The following is a 26,967-nucleotide window of genomic DNA, read 5'->3' on the forward strand; positions in this document are numbered from 1 at the left end:
CTAGGAATTTCCATAGGACTATAAAAACAAAAAACACACATTTCATACACAATTCCATTGTAATTCCTTGAGGTAGAGTAGATGATGTAAGAAATGAACATATTGATTACAATATTAATGACTTAAATGACACCTGCTGTTGTTGCATGGTCAAATTTCATTCAATGATTGTTTGACTGTGGTCACTGGCATGGTCAGTGTGGTGTTTGTTAACTGTATAGGCCTACTGTAATAATACTGTATGTAGGAATGTAGAAAATGACCATCTCAGTTATAACTTGTAGCCACTCTGAAAACCTGATTTTCTGAGTAACTTTAGCAATGGGATCCTAATATGGGATCCTAATACACATTACAAGTTGGCTACAAAACCATACGGCTTTGTGTATTAGGATCCCACCAGCTCAGTGATCTAGAAGAACAGTTCATGCCAAGAATACAGTGTGTGACAGTACTAGCCAGTTGGACACCTCACCGGCCTACTTGAACAATGCAAATCGAGAATGATGCAAGTTGGAAATGCATGCCCAGGGTCACCATGCATGTCCAACTGGCATCTTCTCGACTTCCTTGATGCCCCACCCGGGTTGTGCAACCCTTTTATCCCCATATAATATAGGCTATGGAGATTTCTATATCTGGTCTCAGTCTGGCTTTCATTTATATCCATATATAGAGGTCTGTGTCAGGCATGCCCAAATATGTAGTCTAGGGCTCTAGGCTAGTCTATGACATCATATTGGTGAGTTAGCATACTACATTCATATGGATACATCAATATTGTTGGAGGAAACTTCACAATTGGGATCCCTGCCTGGAGGTCCCTTATGCCACTTTGAAACCACTAATATCTAAAACATGTTTCATATGCCCTCTCTGTAACCTTTAATTCTAATGACATTTCAATATATATTGGGTGTTATTCAGTCATAAGTGTGTGTGTGTGTGTGTGTGTGTGTGTGTGTGTGTGTGTGTGTGTGTGTGTGTGTGTGTGTGTGTGTGTGTGTTACATTAAATGGGAACCAGCCATAGACTGTATAAAAAAAAGGAACCAGTTACTAGAGAGAGAGCTCTCAAGAGCTGTGACTGTACTAGTGGACAGATCAGTGGCTGTACTGGGGAGATCCTGTTGCTGTAGGCTACTTGAGTTGAGAGATCCTGTGGCTGCACTGGAGAGAGCTGTGGCTGTACTGGTGTACTGTAGTCGTTCACGCCCAATGCATTCTGGTCCGTGCAAACTGCAAAGGAAGCTGCTGCAGCGGAATCTGAAGAATTTGAGGTGTCCGTCGGCGCCTGTCTGTTGCCACAAGATCCGAGTCCAGCCCAGTCTCTACACTCCTCCAAACATCTGTTGACGACAACCTGCAAGGTAACGTTCTATGTTTAATTGTTAAGTTTAAATTGTGTCTCGTCTACTCACTGGAAAAGTGACACCCGCAGAGCAGCTTGGCTAACGCAGCCAACTAGCATCCTGTACGAGTTGTTCAGTAGTTCTGCTAGCTCTGTAGCCTTTAGCTTTATGTAAGTAACTGCTAGCTAAAAATGGAATGGTGCTTTTGGCTTGCTGCTTTTTAGGTTTAGGCAGCTCACACATATCGTGTCAAAAGATGGGTGTACAGCGATACGGGTTTTAAAAGCATAGGCCTATGTGCGATTCACACGTAAACAACTGACGTAGAACTAAGTTAGCAGTTCACTCATCTGAATCCAAGTCCCATCATTCGAATGGAGGTAGTACTACACACTACTACACAGTCAACGTAGCTCTGATTCGATGTCATGTTAGCACTTCTGAAGAAACGACGTTTAGCCTCCAAGCTATTAAACTCAAGTAACATTGTCCTTTGTTTGGTTTTTGTCCACTCAAGTGTCTTCCAAATGTTTAGACCTAGTCACCTAGTTTTGGTTTTTGTCCACTCAAGTGTCTTCCAAATGTTTAGACCTAGTCACCTAGTTTATTTGTAGTGGTGCATTTTTATCTAAGTTGCCCTTTCCCAGCTGATTAGATTAGGTAATATGATTGGTGTTATCCCATGATAAGACATCTTCTTCATATTAGACAGTTAATTTCAACCACATCTGAGGAGGACACTGTTGATGGAGACCTCGAGCCATCTCTTATGATCATCAAGTAACACATTATGTAGACTACTTACTACTTAGAGATCAAGCTTGTCCAATCAAGCAGCAGGAAAAGAGGGCCTAAATTATTCTGTGGTGAGAAGGAACTCACCACTATTGTGCATGTGAAACAGACTTCCTGTCTGTGTCACACACACACATCGGCACTCTAGTAGTATCCATTTTAGTCTTTGCAGGCCTATTTCATGGAGACCATAGTTGAACTTGCAATAGTTAAACCAGTGATGTAAATAGGTTTTCAATGTAATGGGTCCTGGAACCCAGGGGTGGTCTTTTAGATGAGGCCCCAGGGACATTTTATGAGTCCTACTTCAACAAAGTTAGTACAGTACAGTACAGTACTGAGTACAGTATTGGGCTCTGTATCCCAGGATCTCCAGAGTGTGACATGATTGCGTCCTTTCTCAATTTAATGAGTATGCGGGCTATTTGCATCACTGGTTAACACATGTTTTTTTTCTTGTCAGTGATCGAGTAATTACATTTTTCTTATGGCAGGTTGACAGAGTGGAAATATGTCTCAGGCAGACAAGCTGAAGGTACGTCCCACAGAGGTATTCAAATGCCGTTTTCCACTTGAGCTACTACAATGCCGTAATACCAGAATTTTACATTTCAGTGATCTTTCTAGTTTAGTGACTTGGCAATAACAATGATGAGAGTGCATTTTGCCACACAATTATCACTGGCATGCAACTGTCTGGTATCTTGGAAATGGTTTTCCTTGTCTATTTGATCTCATATTAGAGTTATTTAAACATATTTTAACTTCACGTTTCATGTCCCCCCCCCCCCACCCCCTTTCTCCACTTTATGACCCTGACACTCCCTAATAACTAACTACTGCAACGTAATTCTACTCTGAAGGCCTCGCCGCCTGGCCACTCGGGCAGATGCTCCCAAGCTGTTCCCCAGAGACTCATGCACCCATGATGACTCACTGTTTTGTGTCGAGTCAACCCAAGGGCCCAGAGGCACAAATGATGAGAACATACGCATGTCAGTCGGGCTTCTCAGTCACCCACCTTTTGTAAAAGAATGGGGGAGGGGAGGTTTTTACATGTCACACAAAACCAGTGAACCACAGGGCAGAATTCTGGCTAACTAAATCAGCTGTGTGTTGCACGGTTTTCTTTTGGGTACAGTGGTAGTTACAGGTACTGTATGGCCATTATCCTACTGGCCTATACACATTTTATCATCTGCACACTCTTCTCTTTGTAAGGAAGGTCTTTAATACTGTAGAATGGCAGAGGGCCATATAGTGCCTCTTCTGTTCTGAGTGAACAGCTTGTCTCTTCCTGGGGTTTCTCCCCCGGGGGTAATACTGTCATGATATACTGATTATGAGAACCAACACAAACAAGCGTGACTAAATTTAACTTCACGGTGTGATATTGAGGATGTTCTCAAGTGAGTACTGACATTTTAAACATCTATGTGAGAACAAACGTACATTATAATATTTTTTTTTATAAACAGCTGCCATTTTCCTTTCTCCCATTTATTATGTCTATAGCAAGGCCAGTTCTCTAACCCAGAGACACCAGGGTATGTTGGATTTGCCAACTTGCCCAACCAGGTCCACCGCAAGTCTGTCAAGAAGGGCTTTGAGTTCACCCTCATGGTGGTCGGTAAGTGTGCTGTCGCCGTCTGTCGGGCATTTTAAGTTTTTCTCCTTGTCACTTTGGGGCGTTAAGCATTGAAACAGAATGTGTCTTTCAATGATGACCGTTTGAAAGAGTTCCCGCCCTTTTTTTTTTTTTTTTTTTAAATAACTGTTAGCACTTTAGGAATGTGATGGCTACAGACAGCACTTGCCATTGGAGTTATGCATTTCCTTTTTTGTCTCTTTGGAGGGACATTAGGGTTTTTCTTCCGTTTTTTTTATTGAGGAAGAGGAAATGACGCATTGTCTGCCTGTGTGCACGATATGCACACAGACCAGTAAGAACAAAATGAATGCTATTGCTAGTACACTTCATGTTCAAATTTATGATATTTCTTGTGATGCTGATGGTGATAGATTTGTGGTCCGAGGATTGGGCAGTTGTGACGGTCATATGCTTCCTGGTTCTTAAAGCCCTCCATTTTTGTTCTCGGTACAAAGTCACAGTAATTCTGTGTCTTGTCTTTGAGCCTGTATGCATGAATGTACAGGTGTATATCCCCTTGCGTGGGAGTATGAGTAATTCCAGCCAGATTTATACAAGTTGTACAGCTAGTGTCAGTTACTATGTAAACACTTGTGTGATTTGTCTGATTGTGTGAAAAAGGCCCTCTTTGCGGGGGTTGGGAGATGGAGGGGAGGGAGTCTATTGTACACTCATCATCCCCCCTTTGCCTTAAAATAAACCAGAGGAATGTGGCCCTAGCGACTCCGGGAAGCAAATTCACACTGGACATGGTCTGCCTCTCCTAATACTTCTAGAACTGGGAGTGCTTGCTTGGTTAGACTTTTTGAACCTGTAACCTAAATGAGACTGGTTTTCTGTAATAAGAATTGAAATCTATGAAGCTCTTGAAATCTGGGAAAGCGTAATGATCAGGCAAGGGACATTTTGTTCCTTTTTTAAGCTTCTATTGGCATTTGGCATATCATGGAATCATGTCATGAACGGATGAACTAGGTGAATACAAATGCACTTAATCCAGATAGCTTCACAGAAGCCTAATGCAGCATGCATGAGAGATGATTAACGTGATTTAGAAGTTCACAACCAGTGTGGGTTGTTGTCTCCACCAGGCCGAAGCCATGGCCGAGACTATGTTTTACACCCCATGTGTTATGTCTGTGAACGGCTAGTCTCCGCCACCGTTGGCCAAGCTTTTGACATCTTTTAGAGATAGATATATAGTGACGATGAAAACCTTTCTCGTTCTAGACTCTGTCGACCAACGTTTGTGCAAACTAGAGAAGAAGTAGGGGGCAGGGGCTCACACAGTCTGACTGTCACTGTGGTTTAAGAGATTTACAATTTACAATTTAGGCATTTAGCAGACGCTCTTAATCCAGAGCGATTTACATTAAGCAAGAACAAAAAGCATGGGAATACATCACATATGTAAAATGCATTTATCGCGAAACATGCGTAAGCTAAGAACTTGACTAGAACATATCTATATAATTACACTATACATATAAACTAGAACATATCTATATAATGACACTATACATATATGCTATACTATGAAGTGCTATGACTACATACAATGCACTTATTGTGCTGTCTACACATGCTATAAGTCTGTTTCAAATGCTATATAAGTCTAAGAGATTGAGACTTCGATGTTGGTCTCTCTGTTTTTCTCACCAGACAAACTTTCTCACACTTTCCCCTGCCTATATAGTTCTCATGCTTTCCCATAAAGATCATCATAATCTCACACGTACAGTGTGTTTATGATGAGTCAGACAGATTTACATTACATGGAACGAGCTTATAGCGTTGCTGTAAGTCGAGAAGTCAAGAGGAACAGCTGTTGCTACTCGCAGTCGCAGCACAGAATATTTAGCCAGTAGAAAACAGGATAATTATTGGTTTGAAAATTCCTATTCTTTATTTATTTGGCAACAGATAGATTGATGCTTCGTGTAACTTTCTAGAGGCTTGGCATTCTCTCTAATGGGACTGTAATGTGAGACTAGAAGAGAACACTCAGGAGGAGCTTACTTCCTGCCGTTATAATCCCTACAAGTCAATGGCATTGACTTGGTTTTCAGGAATGAAATGATCCAGAAGGGCTTCTCTAAATATTTTGAGCTTGGATGTTACTGAAGGATCAGTATCACTTGCACTCATTCCACCAGGAATGTTTTTTTTTAACTTATCGCAGGATAGGATGGCTCTGGGGGGAAGACTGGGTTAATGTATTTTCCGTATGGCGTGAGGTCCGATGCCTGTCTCAAGGATAATGTTGAGGTTTCCTGCTGCTCAGTGTGGTTCTTGAATCTGTTTAGTCTGGAACCTGAATATGTTTTGATGGAGATGTGATTGAAACTGTGTAAACCCTTGCATGACTTTCTGGTGGGTGGGTGGTTGTGTTTCCTATTCGTATGTTTTAGGTTGGACTTTGAGATTTAAAAAAAAGGGGAAATTCCAAAGCAATTCAAAAGCCAATGTATTCTGATGAGCCCTATTGTTTTTCTGATGTTCATTGGTCTGGGGCCAGAGGTGGCTATAGCGGAATGGGTGGGTAGTGAGCCCCGTAATCTGTTTTGAGAGATTATATGATGTATAACAGTAACACAGGGCATTAATTTATTGGAAGGGGGGAAAAACATATGTAAAGAAGGAAAACTATATGCACATCCCAGTTTCAGAATACGGTGCTGGACCCAAAAAATGACCGCACACAATATAGTTCTGCTTCCCGTCTTTTTTATTTCAACCTAAATACAACAACGTTTCGCCCCTCCGGCCTTTCTCAAGGGGGGAAAAACAACAACATAAAAACATTAAATGTGAAGGGTTCTGCCGACAGAGGCAATATGTATTATTTCTCTCCACTAATTAATTGTGCGAGTCCTGCTGATCTGTAACGCATGGTCTTTATTTACGATCCTCTGTAGGTGAATCTGGATTGGGGAAATCTACTCTGATCAACAGTCTCTTCCTTACTGACCTCTACCCTGAGAGAATCATTCCCGGAGCTGCAGGTTAATGCACAGATTGATACACAGTTCACCTTCAGCTGAGCTATCACGCCTACCTGAGACGCAGTAATCTAAAAGCCTAACTCGTCATATCCGTCTTGCTTTCTCCTACCGTTTCTATTGGCTCACTTTCCTTCTCTGACGACAGAGAAGATCGAACGGACGGTTCAGATCGAGGCTTCCACGGTGGAGATTGAAGAGCGAGGAGTGAAGCTTCGCCTGACCGTGGTCGACACGCCAGGATACGGAGATGCCATCAACAGTCAGGACTGGTAAGGGCTCCGTTGAAACCTGTGTTGATTTTGACAGGATGTTTTAGTCATGGTCTCTTGACTAGTTTTCATTTAGATTTAGTCACCTGTAATGTTTTAGTGTTGGTCTAGTTTTAGTCGACGCCTTGATGCCGTCGTAATGGCTGATTTTACACTAGCCGGTCTACAAGCTCAAACACGTCGCGCTGCGACGCTTTGTGAGCTTGTAGATCTGCTATTTTCAGCATGCAACCATGTGTAAAATGACTTTGACTGGATCTCTTGTCCACTAGTCCCTTCCTAACATTTTTGTCTAGTTTTTATTCGTTGGACGAAATTGTCAATATATTTTGTCTTAGTTTTAGTTTTCATTTAGTTTATCAGGGAAAATAGGTAGTCGACAAACATTTTTTGTCATGGTATTAGTCGATGAAATCAACACTGGTTGACACTGCTTTTTCACAATAGAAGACTTGTGTGAACATGAACATTGAAATGCCGTCCAAAGTTTGCTCACAAATGCAGGTTGGAATATGCAAGATTGTATGAAAAACATACCATAGGTTAAAATTAAAATGCATACTACATATGCAAAGGTCTGTGGGTGAGTGGCATTGACGAGGTAACTGATCACTTGTGTGGTTTCTACTTCTTCTGCTAGCTTCAGTACCATCATCAGCTACATTGATGATCAGTTCGAACGCTACCTCCATGATGAGAGTGGACTAAACCGCAGACATATTGTAGACAACAGAGTTCACTGCTGCTTTTATTTCATCTCTCCACTGGGCCACGGGTGAGTTCCCAGACAAAACACACGCACACACACAATTTTGTCTGCTAATTTTGTTGTTTAATCACCTCCAATTTCTCTGTATGAGTATCCTGTATGAGTATGAGTTGTCTCTCCTGATTGGATGAAATTGGTATCCTAACCTGTTTTTGTTTACTTAAAAATCACACCCGTGTGAACTGAGTGGTGCAACTCTCCTCTCCCCCTGCCTCTCTCTCTCTGTGTAATTAGCAGCACACTATCTCGCTCTTTCTGTTTCTGGCACAACAGCGCCACTTTTGCCCCTACTGCTACTCATAGTCACATAGGTGAGGACACATAGGTGAGGACGGACGGACATTGCTGTTCCTTGGAGTGGTTGCACCACTCAAAAAGCTGGGGAGACCACTCTTACTCAACATGTCTTTCATTGTCTGACTCTTTCTTCCTCTGTGGGTCTCTCTCTCTCTCTCTCTCTCTCTCTCTCAATATCTATCGCTTGATATCTCTGTCTCTCTGTGCTTCCTTTCCTCCCAGTCTGAAGCCGTTGGATGTCCAGTTCATGAAAGCCATCCACAACAAGGTCAACGTGGTCCCTGTCATTGCTAAGGCAGACACGCTGACCCTTCGGGAGAGGGAAAGGCTTAAGCGCAGGGTAAGGACTTCACAGCAGGCCATTGTTCTATCATCTGCCTGAAGCACAGCAAGTTATTCACGTTATCCATCTATGGTCCTTTACTTTTTTAATTGCAAAATATACATATATGTAATTACGTATATAAAAATGAAGAGTGGTGATAAAATAAGGTGTATATAACCAAGCATTAGGACAAACCTCAACAATATACGGTAAAACTTCTGTTCCTTTTTATTTTCTTGTGTAGGTTCTGGATGAGATCGATGAGCACGGCATCAAGATCTACCATCTCCCTGACGCTGAGTCTGATGAGGACGAGGACTTCAAGGAGCAGACCAGGATCCTCAAGGTAAAAGGCCCCATCTCCCTGAGCCCACCGAGTTCCTGCTGATTGGAGTCGGGTTGAATTGATCTTTCTTACCCTCCAAGTAGAGGTGATTCTGTCAGGGATAGTACTAAAGATTGATCTTGGATATAACCGATCATGAAAGATGAAATTCATGGGAAGTTTATCAGTATAGCGGCCTAATTCGGCAACCAATATTTGACACCAGATGCCTACTTTGATAACCTCTGAGACTCTTCCACTCGGGAAGGAAGCTCCATCCGTTCTGTCACGTAAATGCAGCATTATTAAATGGCAGGGGACTGAACCTTGCCGGGGTCTGCGCTGCAGTGGCTCAGGGGTAGAGTGGCCGGTTGAGCAGCCGTATGAGAACTGCGACGTTCCCAGTTCGATGAGCAAGACTCTGAACCCCTAATTGCTCCCGATGAGCAGGTTGGTGCCTTGCATGGTTTCCTCTGCCATCGGTGTATGAATGGGTGAATGAATGTAATGCACAATCTATATAAAGCGCCTTGGATAAAAGCGCTATATAAATGCACCAGTTTACCAGTTGTATTCTCAATTGTTCTCTGCTCCAGGCTAGCATTCCCTTTGCTGTGGTTGGATCCAACCAGCAGATCGAAGCCAAGGGGAAGAAGGTGAGAGGTCGTCTGTACCCCTGGGGAGTGGTGGAGGTGGAGAACCCAGAGCACAACGACTTCCTCAAGCTGCGCACCATGCTGATGTGAGTGTCTTCCTGGAAGGCGGGAGGGTTGACTCGACTCCCCTCTGTTGTGGCTTCTTCTTTTTGAGAAGGAGACGAATAAGACCGTTTTAGGTATTTAGCAGACGCTAAATACCTTACAGACTTACAGTAAGCAAGTTAAACGCATGCAGTAATCTAGGATAATGGGTAGGTTGTCTTAAAAACAATATCAAAAAATATGTGCACATTGAAACTATAGGATAGTTAAACAAATGAACCTAGCATCTGTCTGGGGATTAAAACTGGCATTAAAAACTTAAGTCCTAATCTAAAATGGCAGATCTACCGGCTCATGACATGCTGTGACTGTGAGATTGTACATAATACATATGCTATTTTTGGGGAGGGGGAACTAAAATACAGTTTTTGAAAGATTTCGTTTACTGTCCAAAATATGGGTGCCTTGGTTAACCCTTTTAGGCCTTAGGACGATTCTACAAATGTCTTCTAAATCTTGACACATTTTCATGTCAATGACCCCCAAAAATGTATGTAATTGGCCGCCGACCCCCATCTGAAAATATGTTGTTCCAGGGACCCCCCCAGAAGCAAAGATTTGAGTTAAAATGTTCCCTTTGAAAGAATATATATTCAAAGATTTGCACTACATTTTCACGATTTTTCAAAAATAGCAGACCTACATGTTCATAGCACGGCACTCGGTGCTGTGCTATAAGCTTGTAGATCTGCTAAAGTCAATAGCTAAAGTATAACATAACACCAAAAGGGGTTCCCGCCCAAAATGGATTAAAGTAGTTAAATAGTGGGCTGTGCCATAGATTAAATATATGTATACATATGGGGAGATTTATGTTTGCACGTGTATTATATCAATGCCATTCAAATTGCTGTATTCTTTTTTTAAATGAACTGCAGTTTTTATCATGCACTGTTATCGCACAATCAAAGGATACCCACATTATTCATTATTGATTGATTAGATTAATTTATAATTCGGCATTACGTCCATTGTTCTCTGCAGTACCCACATGCAGGACCTGCAAGAGGTGACCCAGGACCTGCACTACGAGAACTTCCGCTCGGAGCGCCTCAAACGGGGCGGCAGGTTGTCCTCCCATGGTTACGTTCTGCCTCTGTCTCCTGCGTACGTACTGTCTGTCAGCTTGCCTTTCTGCACCTCCCCACCCCCCCCCCCCCCCCCCCCCCCCACCTCATCAAAGAGCAAACCTCCCATATACTGTATATGACGGTAGTACAGTATAGCCAGGTAGATGAATACATACACAAGAGGAGTTCACTGCTGCAGTGCACAATGTAGGGCTGGCACGCATAGATCGTCAACAAAACAAAAAAAGACGAATGTCATAACGTCAATGGCAGGCAGCGTCTTGGATTGAAATCCATCCATCCTTCTTCAACCGCTTATCCGTAGTCTGTTCGCGGGGGCAACAGCTCCACCAGAGTGTACCAGACTTCCCTCCCCAGAGCAACATTAGTGACTTCCTCCTGGGGGATCCCAAGACGTTCCAAGGCCAGTGAGTCGATGTGTTTCCTCCAACTGCGCCTTGGTCTGCCCCGGGGTCTCCTCCCAGTCCTCCCCTAGGGAGACGCCCGAGAGGCATGACAAATATATTTGTCAATGGCAGTGAATGAGTTTTAAGAGTCAGTCAAAGGAAGAGATCTTACTTTGGCCAAGATTTATTCAGTTATAAAGGGATAGTATCCCTCTGTCATAAAGCAACATTTTCTTTATTTCTTATTGTTTTGGCCTTTCTGTAGTACAGTAGTTTTAACATTTGCATGTTGACATCAACTTGGCCATAGTAGTGAATGACATTTGAACATAATACTTTGGGATGTAGTAGGTATGGGTTAGTTATGGATAGTTTGTAGTCGGCATGTACTTTATAGTTTGGGTAAATTTGTAGATCTTAGTCATATCTACCATGAGTATCATGAACGTAAACCAAAAAAGATTCTTTGAGACCAACCCAGGAAAACGGCAGTGGTTTCACTGTCGTCCCATTGGCCCACCATCTGTCCAATGATGGCTGTCTGGCCTGAGTTGTCCAATCCCGCAAGTGGAATGCCGGAGGTACTTTTCTTTTTATTGGGGGAGGTTATGGCTGTTCCCTGACTTCCTGCACTTGCTGCTTTTACTCTTGAATCTTGCTTCTGTGGCTTTGCATCTTTCAATTCTTTGTAGTTCTTTATAGTAGTAATAGTAGAGTTAATATCCACTTTTCTCACCTGATGTGTTCTGACTTCTGTCGGAGAAAACTGTCACTAACCCACTGACACCCCCCCCCCCCCCCCCCCCCACCCTTTTCACCCTTTTCACTTTCTTTATGTCGCTTGTATCACATCTGCCTGATGCCACTTGAAATGACCTGACCTCACATGCTCTCTCACACACACAACCACACCGAGGGTGGTCCGGATAAACAGTAGACCTTTTACTGTGCATCCTGCTTCTCTGCTGATTTCTAAAAATGCTCGCAAGCATAGCTAATGGCATATTCTATGCAAACAAATAATTGTGCTGTGTGTGTGTGTGGGCTATTTTTTATGCAAGTTAAGGTAAGATCTCATGCAAATATTGGATATTGAGTGCACTTCTCAGACAATCTCACTGACGAACCATTTCCTTGCGCGTAATTTCAGGAAGGGACCGGAGCCGGAGGAAATGGACAAGGACATGATCCTGCAGGAGAAGGAAGCTGAGGTGAGATACTCCATAAAAAGTTTTGGCCTAATTTATTCTGAGTCACGGCTGTGTTTTGCACGATAAAAGTATTTGTTTTGTTGTTGAAAATCATTAATATTTTCCTCGAGCAAACACAGTTGTGTTCAAGTATGGATTGGCCGTTAAATTTGTTAAATTCGTTTTTTGGTTATAGGATTTCTCCCTGTAGAGTCGGAACCCAATGACGTACATTTTAAAGCTCTTGTTAGGAAAACATTTGTCTCATTTTGTTAAGATGTTATGTGATGAGGTAATTTTAGATTTCACACAGATGGGAATTGATAAGAGATAGAGATTGATTGATGAAGTTAGAACCTTTTTGCTTAGAAGGAAGTTTAATGGGGAAATGGTATGATGATAAAAATGCTCTTGGGGAGGGGGGAGGGGGGGGACAAAAGGCCAAACGTTACTAAGTCATCATAGCAGTGAAGTGATTCCATGCTCTGATTTTTTTTTTAAGTCCAATGTTTTTTATGTTTCAGTTGAGGCGAATGCAAGAGATGATTACAAAGATGCAAGCCCAGATGCAAAAGCAGGGAGACGGAGAGGGAGAAGGCGTTTGAAAACCACATGGTGAGAGCAGGACACAGGCATTTGCTTACACACACCAGACACAAACGCCAAAGCACACTCACCCGTTACTGCCACATTTACGTAAATCTGAACAGTAAGTAGTAGCCTTGCCGAGCCATGAGGCCCATAGGGCAGGAGCCTATCTCCTGTTTCTGTAGCGTGAGGCAGCTTGATGTACAAGTACACCCCCTGGACATGATGCTAGTATGTCGCAGGGACTTACCCCCAATCCAACCCTTGATGCTGAGTGTCAAGCAGGGAGGCACTGGGTCCCATTTATTTTCATAGTCTTTGGTATGACCCGGCCGGCGATTGAACCCCGACCTCCCAGTCACAGGGCGGAAACTCTAACCACAAGGCCACTGAGCTGAACAGTGAACAATCTGAACGGTGTCACATCTAACTCTGCCTTGACATCTGTGGATAAACCACTGAGACTTTTCCGAATGCAGCTTGAGTTACGCAAATCTTCCAAACACACACAGCCTAGCCAAACTGACTGCCAGGAATGCTTGAATACTTGAATTGTGACACACAATGTTCTTTATCCTGTCTTTTCTTGTAGGATTTGGAGCTGTTGCTTGAGTTTGACCAGAGACGGCAGATGAAGGAAGGAGCAACTAAACGAGAAAGATTAACTGGTCAATATCTGCTTGCCACTATCTTAGTGTATTTCACTTCTTGGGATGTTTTTTAAATATCTAAATATATATACACAAACAGTATTATGTTTTATACAGTTTCTACATGCTTTGGTTTCAAATATTCCTATTTTTAATTCATATTGTTTCATTGTATTGGATTAATTATTCAAATGAAATAATAGGAGCTTTCTTTTAAAATTGAGGAATATCTCTTTTTTTTGCTGTTGAGAAAGCCCAAGTCTTGCTGCTACTCCCCAGTGCTGGGCCTTCTGGTCCTGTGAAGCCACTAGCAGATCATATGCTATCTGTTGTTTTAGCGTTCCAAATGGGAGAGCCAACTACTGTGAAAGAATAGCAGCTCTTGCTTTTTTCAGGAGCAAAAATGACAACCACCCCCAAAATAACCCTTTTTTTTCTATGATTAAGCTATGATGCCAATTTGAACATTTTCTTTGTTAAAAGAGAACATGTTTTCAGATTCACTCTGGCAAGCAGCCAAAATCAGGTTTCTCTTATCAATGTCAGGGCTCATCCACTTTCATGTTAATATTATCCCAGGGCCCTGCATGTAACTATGGACCCTCTCTGAACTGGCATTATTTGATTGGAATAATTCCAAGTGAAAGTCTCCTTGAGTGCTGAATTGGGATCAATAGGTATTTTTGTAATGTCAACCAGTGAATAGGGATCCCAGGTTCCTGTTTGTTTGGCAATTTCACCCTACTTCTTGTGGACTCCGGTATGTTGTGACTAAAATACACTGACTGATGATATCCTCCAGTCTTCCTGTAAACCTGACAGATGAAGGAAACAAAATGTTTTTTTTCCCCTTCCTCTTACTGTAATGTGCCTCTGACGGATTCCGTTCATTTCCCCCTAGCATACCATTATATTGTCAAATTCATTAATACTGACGACAAATGTGGAAATGAGCTGATATTGAGTAACAGACATGCCTACGAGTAGATATATTGCTCCCCTATGATTTCCTGTGTGAAGTTACATAAGCGAATCGTTTCAGTGGAGGTCATGCTGTCTAGCCAATACTGTAATGAATTATTGTTTCCTTGATAGCTAAAAACATGTAGGCAAGAACAAAGCCAAATGAATGGAGGCATTACATCTCTGAGGTCACATTACCTAGTTCTGGAACCATATTTGTTGCCAGGCAACATCAGCTTTTTTTTTTACGTTCTATCTATAGAATTCCAGGAACCAGGAGATATTTTGTGCTTCCGTATATCCGTGATGTAGCTTCTTCATTCAACCATGTAATCTTTTAATTGTTCCAACTGCTGAATGAATTGTTGTTGCCATAGTTACATAAATGTTAAAAGGTCATTTGGTGGGGACAGTATAGCCAACATGTCCCTCACAGCCAAGATCAGAGTTCTTAACATTCCAGTTTATGCGGTTTTATCCAATAATAAACTACCGATGTTCATGTTGCATATCTTGTAATAATAAAAACGTTTTTATTAAATCTACTTCATTCTAGGGCCATTCTTACAATCTTGTTTTACTAGATGCCTTTTAATTTAACCGTAGCATCATAATGTACTAAATGAATTCTGGACATATTTACCATGTTAACTGGAATTCCTTTGGCATGTCCACCCCTAGTTTTCTTATTACAGGGTTACCGTTTGATTTAACCACTTGAACCCTAGCCTCCCCATTCTGAGCTGAGCATATAATAGGCTAACATTCAGTGGAAATGGCAGATCTACAAGCTCAATGCGTTGTGACATGCTGTGAGCTATTTTCAGTGAGATATGGCTTAGAGAGGGGAGCAAAGTATAGACCTCTGGTACTCCAGTCCAGTCAATGGAGTATGTAGGGTGTAAGTGGTTAAGATGTATTGTCATGCTCTGCCACTCAATGGAGATTAAGATGTCTGTCAGTCTAGTAGCAGTACTGTGTGCCAAACGTAACCACAGATCAGCTGACGCCTGCTGCTCTACGAGCAGCAAGAGAAAGCATAAGATTAGCAAGTGAGGTGAAGCATGGGTGAGATCATTTGGCATAAACAAACTACCTTCACCAGGGTTCTGTAATACAAAGAACAAAATAATTAGACCACATGTTATGATACTGAAATTAACTTCAGTATAATATCTCTGCTGTCAGGAAGAAACCACCCAACTCAAACTTTTCAGGAAATTAAAAATATAATTATTTCAGGAAATTAAGAAAACCTTATTTTTAAAACAAAGCAATACTGCCTCAAAGGTGGTATTGTGACTTTATATATTAATTACTTGCGGGAGAGGTGGTGGAGCTGTTTTAGCAGACAGTGTGGGGGTCCAATGGAGTTAAAGGAGAATTCCATGCTAGAAGGCTTTCTTACCTTATTTGTAGTTGTTACGTCCCCACCAAAGAGGTCCAGGTGTTATTTTGTGAAAAAGTGCATTATTGGCTATTTCCCCTAATATAAGCCCTCAATGGGGGTTGGGTTTTTGTGCTAATGATTTTTGAGCGATGGAAATAAGCAAATTAGCATAACACCCAATAGCCCTATTCAATTCATTGCAATTCATTGTGGGCTTTTGGTAGGGGAAATATCCAATACGCTTTTGCACAAAACACGTGGACCTCTTTGGTGGGGACGTAACAACTACAAATAAAGGTAAGAAAGCCTAATATAGAATTCTCCTTTAAGAGGTAGCACTTTTTACTACACACAGACCTAATAGCAGATTAGAGTGAAAATCAACCAATAATCACCAGTAGGTAACTTATCAAGCCGATCTTATCAATCTACTGCACAGAACGACAAGCCACCTCATACCCTAACACGTAAACATAACCGCAAGCACGTAGCAGCGCGGTCACTTCCGTGTTTCCTAATCACAGCCAGTAGGCTCCCAGACTACATGCAGTAGGTCGATAAGATCGTCTTGATAAGTAACCTACTGGTGATTATCGGTTGATGTGAACATAAGGGTGTTCAATCAATAGCACTTATTTATGGAAAAAAGTCAAACAAAAAATGGGAGTTAGGTGGGTCAGGGTACTAATTATTTTTCTGCTGATTTCCAATGTTTACAGACATTTAGAATAACGAAAAACAGGCCTGTGTTCCGTTTCATTTTAGGTTTAAAAATAAAACATTTTCTTGTTAACAAATTATAAGTTAGTACCCTGACCTAGGGTGGTTTACTCCCGACAGCAACGATATCATATGAAGTGAAGTCGGTAAATATATAAGTAGGTGAGCAGAATGTATGAATAGGTCAGTAACATCACTGCATATCACAGCATCAGCTGGGATGAGCAACAGCGTTGTGTGAAGTATCAACCAGGCTGAAGTCACTGGTTCTAGATTCTTGCAGAGGACATTGTTTGGTACCAGTTCCGAACCAACTTTCAGGGTTCTGAACTGCTTCAATATTGGGCAGGGGAAAAAAAGAACTGAACCGGTTCAACCCCAGTGGAAAAGGGGCCTCAGAGCACTGGACTGAGATTTCAGTCAGAGTTCATATGGTCCAGATTCCATCTGCACTGTTCAGTAGTTGACACTGCTGCTTGTGAATGACACTCCAACTGAAGGATGACCATGAACTTTTGGTGACTTACATTGGCAAACAGGACCTATGTAAAGCTATTTTAAAGCCATTAAAATATCTATATTAAATTTAATATTTGATCTTTGAAATATATTTTTGCTATATCTTTTCTACTGTATTGTTACTGCTGCAAAGAAGCCAAATTAATTTACTTTCTTCAGAAAATGTAATCTTGTCTTCATAAATGGCCATCAGGCATTCACACTACCAACAAAAACACACCAAACAAAATGTTACCTTTTTTATATTTTATTATAGGATTTTTTCCCTCCTTCTCAACCTAACTGGTATACACAGCGCTCTCAATGTCATGGCTTTTTTCTGTCTTAAATACTCTCTCCATTCTATAAAGAAAAACTGTAAAAATATTTAATTATAACTAATTAAAAGATCTCTTAAGGGAACAGGGCAGAGGAATCAAAGAGGGTATTTGTCCGTGGTCCTTATTTTATTCCTTGGGCACTGGGGCAGTTCTTGGGGGTCCATAAAGACGGGTGATGGGGTAGTTACATCCAGCTGGGGGTTTCACCGCGAGGAAGGCGTGGTGTTACCGTTTAAAGAATACCTGGAGGGACAAAGAAAAGGTGGAGTTAGAAAGACTACGACATCAACACTTAATCTTTCCAAATAAAACACCTAGATCTGATATTTTCCGACTATAATAACAGGGCAGGTTGAAAATGGTCTGTCAGTGGGTATTGCGCACACGCACACACACACGCACACACACGCACCAATGAATGAAACAAGAGCTGGCGACTAAAAGCTGCATTGATCAGTTAAATATTAACCTGCGCACTCTCTCCATCATGTGTGTGACCAAGCGGTCAGAGATGCCAGGACAGGACTCCTCGGCGAGGTTGAAGGCGTTCTCCAGTTCCTCAATGGCTCCTACACCGCCACCATTCGCTCGTCGCTTCTCCTTCAGCTGAACAATAGTATATTTACATTAAATTATACTTCATAGGCATACAACACAAGTAAGACGCGCGAACGCGGGAAGCGAACGCAGCTCGTAAATTTAAGTTCCCTTTTCTTTTTTAGTTTAAGTTTTTTTTTTAAGTTAAGTTTTTTTTTAAGTGTGTGTGTGAGTTTTTTGTGTGTGATACAGCTGCGCCCTCTGGTGGCGGGCGGGTGGTGTTACAGCGTGACACACACACACACAGACAGACATGTTCTGCTAGGTCTCATAGTTAGTGCTTACTGCGTTCGCAATCACTGCGTTCGCAATAATACAACATGGGTGAAGTTACAGCCACTGTTCTCGTCACATGGTGCCAGGTTTGGTGACCCTCGCAACTGAATTTCCTCAGCTAGCAAGCCAGACTTACTGTACACATGATGCTAGTTGATTCCTTCTATTTCTACTAATCAGCTGGACAAAAGCAGTCTTGTATTAAAGGGAATAAAAGGAGCAAAGATAAACTTTAGTAGTAGGGTGCTTTCTGCTAATTAGACATTGCTGATGAAGTAGGCTTTTATTTTCTCTAAACTAACCAACAGGCGATCGATGGGTATATTGCTAGAATATATATATACAGTATATCCTATAGCAATCTAATTTAGGACAGAAACACAAAATTGTATTATTTTGTTCTAGGAACTTCATACAGTACAAATACAGTAAGTGAATTTGGCGTACCTCTCTGAAGATGGGCGTGACCAAGGCAGACAAACATTGTGACTTCGGTTGCCTTGGTTTCACCAAATCTGCCGACTGGAAACAAAATTAGAAGGGTATTAGATTTGTTAAATGAATACAGAATCTCTGAGACTGTACAAATGTATGGGTCCATTTGATGACATATGTACAGTACCAGAGCTTAATGGACTGTGTACAGACTAGAGCATGCATGTGTAAGTGTGCACGCGCACATACATCGGAATCTGTGTGTGTGTATCCCTGCTGCAAATGGTGCAGGGTTGTGGGTCGAACTGTGGGGAAGGTCCATATGGGGCACTGGGGGTCATCACCATCAGCATCCCTAAAAACAAGAGAAGCCTGTATCATGTGTGGAATAACACATTTAAGGGGAATGCTTATGTAGAAAACAGGTCCTATATGTACGTGTGTGTGTGTGTGTGTGTGTGTGTGTGCGTGCATTGTGCTTCAGTCACAACATAACTTGGCAATGAGAGTTAGTAATTCATGAATACGATGAACAACAGAAAGCAAGTAAAACAGCAAATTCCAGCACTTTAACTGCCCTACCATAGGTAAAGCATTAGATGATTTGTACACGTATGTGCACGTTCCTCGCTGTATTATTGACTCGGCATTCAAATAAGCTCTGAAACAACAACAACAACAACAACCACATACCAGCCTTTAGCTGCATATATAGGGCCTACAGTATTAGAGGTATGTGCTGGTAAGCTGATGATCCCGATAACTTGTGCCGTTAGTGGTACAGACCAATCTAAAACAGTATGACCCGAAACAAAAGTTGAAAACTCTCGCCATGAACCACTTTCAACCTGGCCCTATTTTGGGCATGTTAATATACAAACAAATAGCAGATTTACAAGCCCACTATGTGTCGCACCATGATTCGTTGTGAGCTTGTAGATTTACCATTTGTTGTTGCGAACGCAGTGAGCATTTACTATGAGACCCAGCAGATCATGTCTGTCTGTGTGTGTGTCACGCTGTAACACCACCCGCCCGCCACCAGAGGGCGCAGCTGTATCACACAAACACACACACACATGCACGCACACACGCATGCACGTGCATCGCACGCACGTGCATCGCACGCAAAACATTTTTCTTTAAAGAATTAAAAAAAGAAAAAAAAAATTAAGAGGAAAAAAAAGCTCTGTGTGTATGTGTATGTGTGTCAGACTGCCACAACAGCTGCGTTCGCTTCCCGCGTTCACGCGTCTTACTTGTACGATTAAGTACTGCAAGTACTGTATATAGAGCTTAAGTGGCTAACGACAAAGAGAAGACATTAAACGTTTTCACTGGAAGTCTGTGGGAGATGTAGAGCGGTGCACTGGGGACTACTTGCATGTCTGAGTCGTCCGAGCTAGACTCGTCTCCATGGCCCTCTGACTTCCAGCGCCGGTAGCGGTCGATGAGCTCTGTTAGGTAGGGTGTCTTCTTGGTGTAGCGTGTGATGAACTTGTGCTTTACCAACTCCTTGGCCGTCGGCCTCTGCGTGAAGAGAAGGAGAGCAGACAGACAAAAGTTATCATTTTTTAATCGTAGCATCTTCAGACAAAGAGTCCTTAGTCAAATTACGTTTATTTGAGCCTTTTTGCTCAGGGCATTGGGCTAAGTCCGAACATTAGAGACAATACAATGAAAACCACACTTCCTATTGGAATAAGTCATCCAGTCACAAAAATAGAGCGGTTTTACTAGAATAAACATCATGTTTCAAGTTTGAACCCAAGCTTGACTCATCAGAGCATGATTTCTGATCTCAAGTTGGTAACTAGAAGTATCTAGTTAAGTATTTATTCAAACAAGGCGTCTAAAAGCCTAAAAGTGTCCTTCAGAAGTAGGAAAGGATCTGTTTTTTCGGATGGGCTTGTCGATCTAGTTCGGACTCAGGACATCTGGGGTGCAGGGTTTCTGAAAAACGTTCTGAGACATTAGAAGTTCTGAACTTCTGAATGACGTAAATTTGTAGTTATATCACCTGAGAGAATAGTACTGCCGTAGCAGACAACCCGCAGCACTCCAGGTTCAAACAAAATCCTTATAGGTGCAAGGCTCGAAGATATAAGTAGAGATGAAGAATGCCAGCACTCATTGTATGTCCTTTTACATGATTTTATTTACCTCCGAGACTGAAAAACGGACGCGTTTCGGCCTGTATGGCCTTCCTCAGCGTTTGTGACAAGATAACAGGATGGTATGAGATACAATCAACAGTAATTGCAGTAATTACTGTTGATTGTATCTCATACCCATGCATAATTGCAGTAATTACTGTTGATTGTATCTCATACCCATGCATAAATACCACACTTCCTGTTATCTTGTCACAAACGCTGAGGAAGGCCATACAGGCCGAAACGCGTCCGTTTTTCAGTCTCAGAGGTAAATAAAATCATGTAAAAGGACATACAATGAGTGCTGGCATTCTTCATCTCTAGTTATATCACCTCCCTTTCCGAAAACTTCCGAAGGAGCATGTATTGTGCTTAACACTGATCTTCCATAGTACCTTTGAGATGGTACCAGATGGATGCCTACAAAAGTGATACTTGACTGACTCACAAAGCGGGGGTCTTTATTGAGACAGGCCTCCACAAAGTCTTTGAAAGGTTTGCTGTAGGAGCCCTCCAGAGTGGGAGGGGTGTTCTTAGGGATGAGGAACAAAACCCGCATGGGATGCAGGTCTGAATTGGGTGGCTCCCCTTTGGCCAGTTCAATGGCAGTGATTCCCAAGGACCAGATATCTGCCTGATGGGGGGAGGGGGGGGAGAGAGAGAGAGAGAGAGAGAGAGAGAGAGAGAGAGAGAGAGAGAGAGAGAGAGATTTTTATTTATGCCAATAAATGATTTCAAGAACTACTGTGCCATTGTCCATTTGTAATCACTTATTCAGGAGGAATATTTTAACAAAGTAAAACGTATCTTTTACCAAATGAACAACACTGAACCTTCCAAGCACGTTTACAATAGACTGAATATTGAAGCAGACAAGACTGCAACTGAACTGAAGAAAAACAAAAACAAACAAGTTATCTGTGGTTTAATGCGTCGACTCTGGTCTCACCTTGAAGTCATACGCCGACTGTTTGATGACCTCTGGAGCCATCCAGAAGGGCGTGCCCACAAATGTGTTTCTCTTTATCTGAGTGTCTGTCAGCTGACCGGCCACACCAAAGTCTGCCAGCTTCACGTCTCCCTGCTCTGACAGTAGCACATTGGCAGCTGGAAGGTAGGGTAGAAAGAAATAAAGAGGTAAAGAAAGAAAGAAAGACGTAAGTGCTAACGGTCAAGGCACGTCAGCAAGACAACTGAAAGCAAGCATTCAGTCTATATTATTAATGTTAACAATTTATCGTTCTGGAATGGCTGTTCATTATAAATGACTAATATTCCGCCTAGGGATGGAATAATAATAGTTATCATTTATTGAAAAAATAAATAAACTCACAATCATATCGCATTGAGAATTGTCTGTCATACACTAGGAGACATGAGTACTTATGTACTTCGTAAGTACATGAGTACTCTTCCGCCGTCTACTCTACATCAAATCTCTTCGTCAAAAATAACATTAGCCAAAAATAGATCTACAAGCTCAGCTTTATTTTTTGGCCAATGTTCCCCTAAGAATATGAATGCTGGGATGCAAGTGGTTAACAAAAGTGTAATTTTAAAAGATTTTAAGTGTATTTTGACATTTCTGTCTATGAAAAACATCACACTAAAGCTGGGGTGGGCATCATTTATTTCCAGAGGGCCATACTGACTTCAATAAAGTGAGTGAACGGCCACACATTGTACAATTGAAGAAACACATAGTGCTGACTTATGTCAAAACTGCATGAATTTGGTAGACTGCTGTACTGTACTGTATCACTCTGGTGTACTCTGAGGTTACAAAGAACAGATTGCTTTCATAAAACAATCTAGGTCAATGCCATATCAACTTCTAAATCATGAGCCTATAAATGTATATACAGTATCTTATATGATATGCACCTCTCCATAGGTCACGGATGGAATATGGAATGCAGATGTACTCAAATGGTAAATATGTATTACTATAAATTGGAGTCGAGTTAAATTAATTTGTCTCAAAACCACTAACATATGGTAGCCATATTAGATTGTAGATTTTGTATTGGGGGGGATATTTTATTTTTCTTTGAGGACTCCGAGGGCCGGATTTAGATGGTCAAAGGGCTGGGTCCTGCCCCCGGGCCGTATGTTGCCCAGCCATGTGTGCACTAAGGCATGTTAGATGAGATATGATACATTATATGCCAACCCTTTTAGCTGAAGGAAATACAACACTTTCCAGTACTCAGGAAGTACCTGAATGAGTGCATCTATTCTCTCCAGGTGTTGCTTCTGCATTATGGTAATACGTTACCTTTGATATCTCTGTGTATCTTCCTTTCCGAGTGCAAGTATTCCAGTCCCTTCAGTATTTCCCTCAGTATGGTGGCAATGTAAGTCTCTTCAAGAGGCCCTGGACGCAGCTGAGACAAACATGAGTGTTTAGAAATTAGAATATGACCCAGATAAAAGAGAAACTGATGTTAGGATGGAGACAGAAAAATCTACAGAGACTCCATGTGACCAGCCTGTGACATTAGTCATCTATGACAGATCTATACAACATATGGCTTCAAATTTGGGCTGGATTTCAGTCTGATCAGAGCCCCATTGACTTCAACTATAAAGATTATAAAGACAGACAGACAGACAGACAGACAGACAGACAGACAGACAGACAGACAGACAGACAGACAGACAGACAGACACTACTAGAATGCTCGCCTCTGAGGAGCCATGCCGTAAAAATAAATAAAGAATGGCTTAAGGAACAATATCAGATTCTTGTTATGGCATTATGTACTTTTTTTTTTTTTTTTCGGCTTTCGCCTTCATTTCATATTTTTATAGAGGGACAGACAGTAGGCTGACAGGAAATGGGGGAGAGAGATGGGGGAGTGACATGCAGTAAAGGCTGTCGGGATCGGGAGTCGAACCCCGCGGCACACTGCCAGGCTCGGGCTACGGGCCAAGGTGCCTGGACCGCTGAGCCACGGCCCAGGCCTGTACTAGGCTTTTTGAAGCTATTAATTAATATTGTCCTACCAGATCTAGAGCAGAACCTCCTCCTAAATACTCCATGATAATCCATAACTTGGTCCCCTGAGAAAATAGAAAAGCAAGTTACTAGACAAAAAAAATACAGATCTGAGAGTCAAACCAGTTTTACATAGGCATTGCTGATGACAAGCACATTCACTATGACATTAGTAATGTATGCGTGTCACACATTATCAGTTTTATTTGACAGTGGGCCTTTCCTCATTATTCAGCTATGATCGATAGTTCCATCTCTGTGTAGGTAGGTCTTTCCTCACCTTCAGGTATGATCCGTAGTACTTTGTGACAAAGGGACTGTCACACTGGCTCAACACTGTGATCTCCTGTTGAATGTCCTCAATCTCATCCTCGGCCTCCTCCAGGTCTATGATTTTAATTGCCACCACCTCTTTAGTGCGATTGTTGATGCCTTTGTAGACCTCGCCGAAGGAGCCCTTCCCAATACGCTCCTGCTTGGTGAAGTACTCCTCCGGGTCCAGCCGGGAATTCTGGTCCGCCGGCGAAAAGAGGGACAGTGGCATTATGAGTGCAGTGCAGTGCAGTGCATTATGTTTTGTTTGAGTAGTGTGTTGTCACTGTGTGTGTGTGTGTGTGTCACTGTGTCACTGTGTGTGTGTGTGTGTGTGTGTGTGTGTGTGTGTGTGTGTGTGTGTGTGTGTGTGCGTGTGTGTGTGTGTGTTAGCCCAAGTGGAATGAATGTGATGAAAGCTAAAAAAGATAATTTCCCATCAGTGGGATTGTCAAGTAGTCACATGTCATCCACCTGATGACCTGTGACTACCTGATGATCGGTGTCGTAACGTGTTATGTCATTGGACTCTTGATCACAGCCTGGTCCAAGGGAAAGTTCAATTGAGGGTATACTGTATATATTTTATACTTCAATAAACGAATCCAATTAGATTAGATTAGATTAGATTCAATTTCATAATAAAAAGGCAAATGGGTGACTAGTTTATCTGATACCAGTACTGACACTTTCAGACTGACAGCACAATTAGTTCACCACTCTGACACTGTGCCAATATATAATTTAAGATGCATGACATTTCTAAGTTGAGTGGTTCCACTCTGGGTAACAAGCATTGTTATTAAATGGGGCTAACAATTAACTGTTATGGTCATGGAATATAACAATTACCATTTTTAAATGCACAATTGTGAAATTGATGAGGTCACATTTGTCATAATATCCGATCACACCATTGTTGTTGACTAGAGGAAGATTAAACTGAATGGATCTGGGGATGGGCGTGTACCAAATCTGATCACTAGCGTCGCCAATCTCTGGATGGTGATGATGTGATCTAATGATTCCATGATGCCACCCACGCCCACAGACACGTATTCATTGAAACTAAAGCCTTGCATCCATGGGGGTTCGTCTTGTCTGGGAAATGAGGGAGGTGACAGGTCCCGAATCATGCCGAATGTAACATTACTGTACCTGGTTTTGCATGTCTCGAAGGTGCGCCATCCCCTCGGCGGGTTTGACAGGAAAGGGGCAGTCGCAGCCCCCCTCTCCGCCTGTGTTATGAGGTTTTAAGTCTTAAAATTCTTCCTTTTCCGCCCTCCTCTTCCCCAACTCCCCCAGTAGCTGTCTGGGAAGCTAGGTGGCTAGCCAGCAAGCTAGTGAGATATAGATAAACACCCAGGCTTCTGGCTTCAACAGGGATGTCACTCCGCGCAGTGTTTTCGGCCTCGAAGTCCCCCCAACAGCGGCCTCAGCAGCCCGAGAGGAACGCCAGCTATGTGTCGTGGGACTCCATGTATATGAGCCGCGATAAGCAGAGAGGAGAAATGTCAATATTCAATTCATATCAAGGAGCGATCGCTCTGTCTGTTCTTCATTTGTGGCTTCAGGAGGACAAAATAATGGCCCAGACACACTGGGCGCCTGCGCAATGAGGCATTTGCGAGACTAGGTTTGTGGGAGTTGTATTTCCTTTGTACAGGTTGGTTACATGATGATAGTCTCAACTCTTTACTAGCTCCGTCAATTAGCTGTGGTGTTTTCAGAACATGGGTATCCTGGCTGTTCTTTAATTTTACGCCAGAAAGAATGTGGAAAAAACAGCACCGCATAGTAGTTCTTCTTTAGCCTAAGATTTAGAGTAGACTCTCGTAGATGTATTTGATCGATTTTGACATCCCCCTGTGTGTGGTCACGTGTTGGACAGACACCGTTGAGCCCTTTCAACTCCGAACATGTACACATGCGAAATATAAAGGTGCTTACCCTTTTGCCCCGAATGTTAAAGAGGCTGTCGGCGTGCTTGTGCAATGTATTAGTCCGTAGTTTTCAATAAGGAAGTGTTTAATTCGGTTTGTGGCCGATAATGTCGGAGGTTCGCAATGGACATAGATGGCGGTAGTGAGGGGGCGCATCCGGCGAAAGCTGTTATTGCGCTCAATGTAAACGGGAAGTAAATGAGGGGGTAATGGCGCTCGGCCAAAACGGGACTTATTTATTGAAAACGACGGACTAGGCGACTAGTACATTACACAGGCACGCCGGCAGCCTGTCTAACATTTGGGGTAAGAGGGTAAGCATATTTTGCATTTGTACATGTTCGCAGTTGCAGGGGCTCAGCGGGGTCTGTCCAACGCCACAGGGGAAAGTGGACTTGGACTCGAGTGAAAATGTCATAGAGGCCGAGTCAAATACGCACGCACAATGCAATTGCAATCTGCAATCAACTTATGTTCTACTTCTACTTGTCCCAGTACCTCAAAGCTCGCCATGCTTATCGTTTGGTTTGTTGGAAAATAAAGTGTTCCCGCCCAGTTTCGAACTGTGGACGTTTCGCGTGTTAGGTGAACGTGATAACCACTACACTACGGGAACCGGCAGCCCTTTTTACGAACACATGACAAAATAAACGGAATCGTTACTTCCCATCACTTGCCAATCATCCCACCACTAGGGTTGCCACCTTTGAGATCTTGAAATAAGGGACACTCTTTCACCGTCTCCACCACCGTCTCCACACCATAGCGCAAAACTTTCTTAAGCTGCGCACTTCTTAAGCTGCGCGCAGCTTAAAGCTTGAGTTTTTAGACAGCTGGTGGATGGAAAAGAAGCTCCACCTCCGCGGAAGACTTGAGCGGAGG

General features: G+C 42.4%; 2 protein-coding genes across 3 annotated transcripts; one reads left to right on the forward strand and one right to left on the reverse strand.

The window, feature by feature from the left end:
• The first annotated feature begins 1,122 nt into the window (after positions 1-1,122).
• septin2 (septin 2) lies at positions 1,123-14,961 on the forward strand. 2 transcript variants are annotated; one of them, XM_079529134.1, is made up of 13 exons: positions 1,123-1,369; positions 2,641-2,696; positions 3,662-3,776; positions 6,716-6,802; positions 6,948-7,071; positions 7,712-7,846; positions 8,360-8,477; positions 8,707-8,808; positions 9,384-9,529; positions 10,533-10,616; positions 12,176-12,236; positions 12,740-12,830; positions 13,396-14,961. In XM_079529134.1, exons 2-12 carry the CDS (start codon positions 2,658-2,660, stop codon positions 12,818-12,820), a joined length of 1,092 nt encoding a protein of 363 aa, XP_079385260.1. In that variant the 5' UTR covers positions 1,123-1,369; positions 2,641-2,657; the 3' UTR covers positions 12,821-12,830; positions 13,396-14,961. The 2 variants fall into 2 exon arrangements, with proteins under 2 accessions (XP_079385260.1, XP_079385261.1); XM_079529135.1 differs by having other exon boundaries at positions 1,125-1,369; positions 2,641-2,681.
• A 2,315-nt stretch (positions 14,962-17,276) lies between these two features.
• On the reverse strand, positions 17,277-26,488 carry stk25b (serine/threonine kinase 25b). Its single transcript, XM_079488855.1, has 11 exons — positions 25,301-26,488; positions 24,111-24,341; positions 23,839-23,895; positions 23,108-23,216; positions 21,779-21,936; positions 21,278-21,463; positions 20,058-20,203; positions 18,923-19,028; positions 18,686-18,760; positions 17,835-17,971; positions 17,277-17,608 (listed from the first exon to the last, which is right to left on the reverse strand). Exons 1-11 carry the CDS (start codon positions 25,328-25,330, stop codon positions 17,569-17,571), a joined length of 1,275 nt encoding a protein of 424 aa, XP_079344981.1. The 5' UTR covers positions 25,331-26,488; the 3' UTR covers positions 17,277-17,568.
• Between the last annotated feature and the right edge of the window lie 479 nt (positions 26,489-26,967).

The sequence above is a fragment of the Electrona antarctica genome, assembly GCF_951216825.1.
Source record: "Electrona antarctica genome assembly, chromosome: 19".
NCBI classification, from domain to species: Eukaryota; Metazoa; Chordata; class Actinopteri; order Myctophiformes; family Myctophidae; genus Electrona; species Electrona antarctica.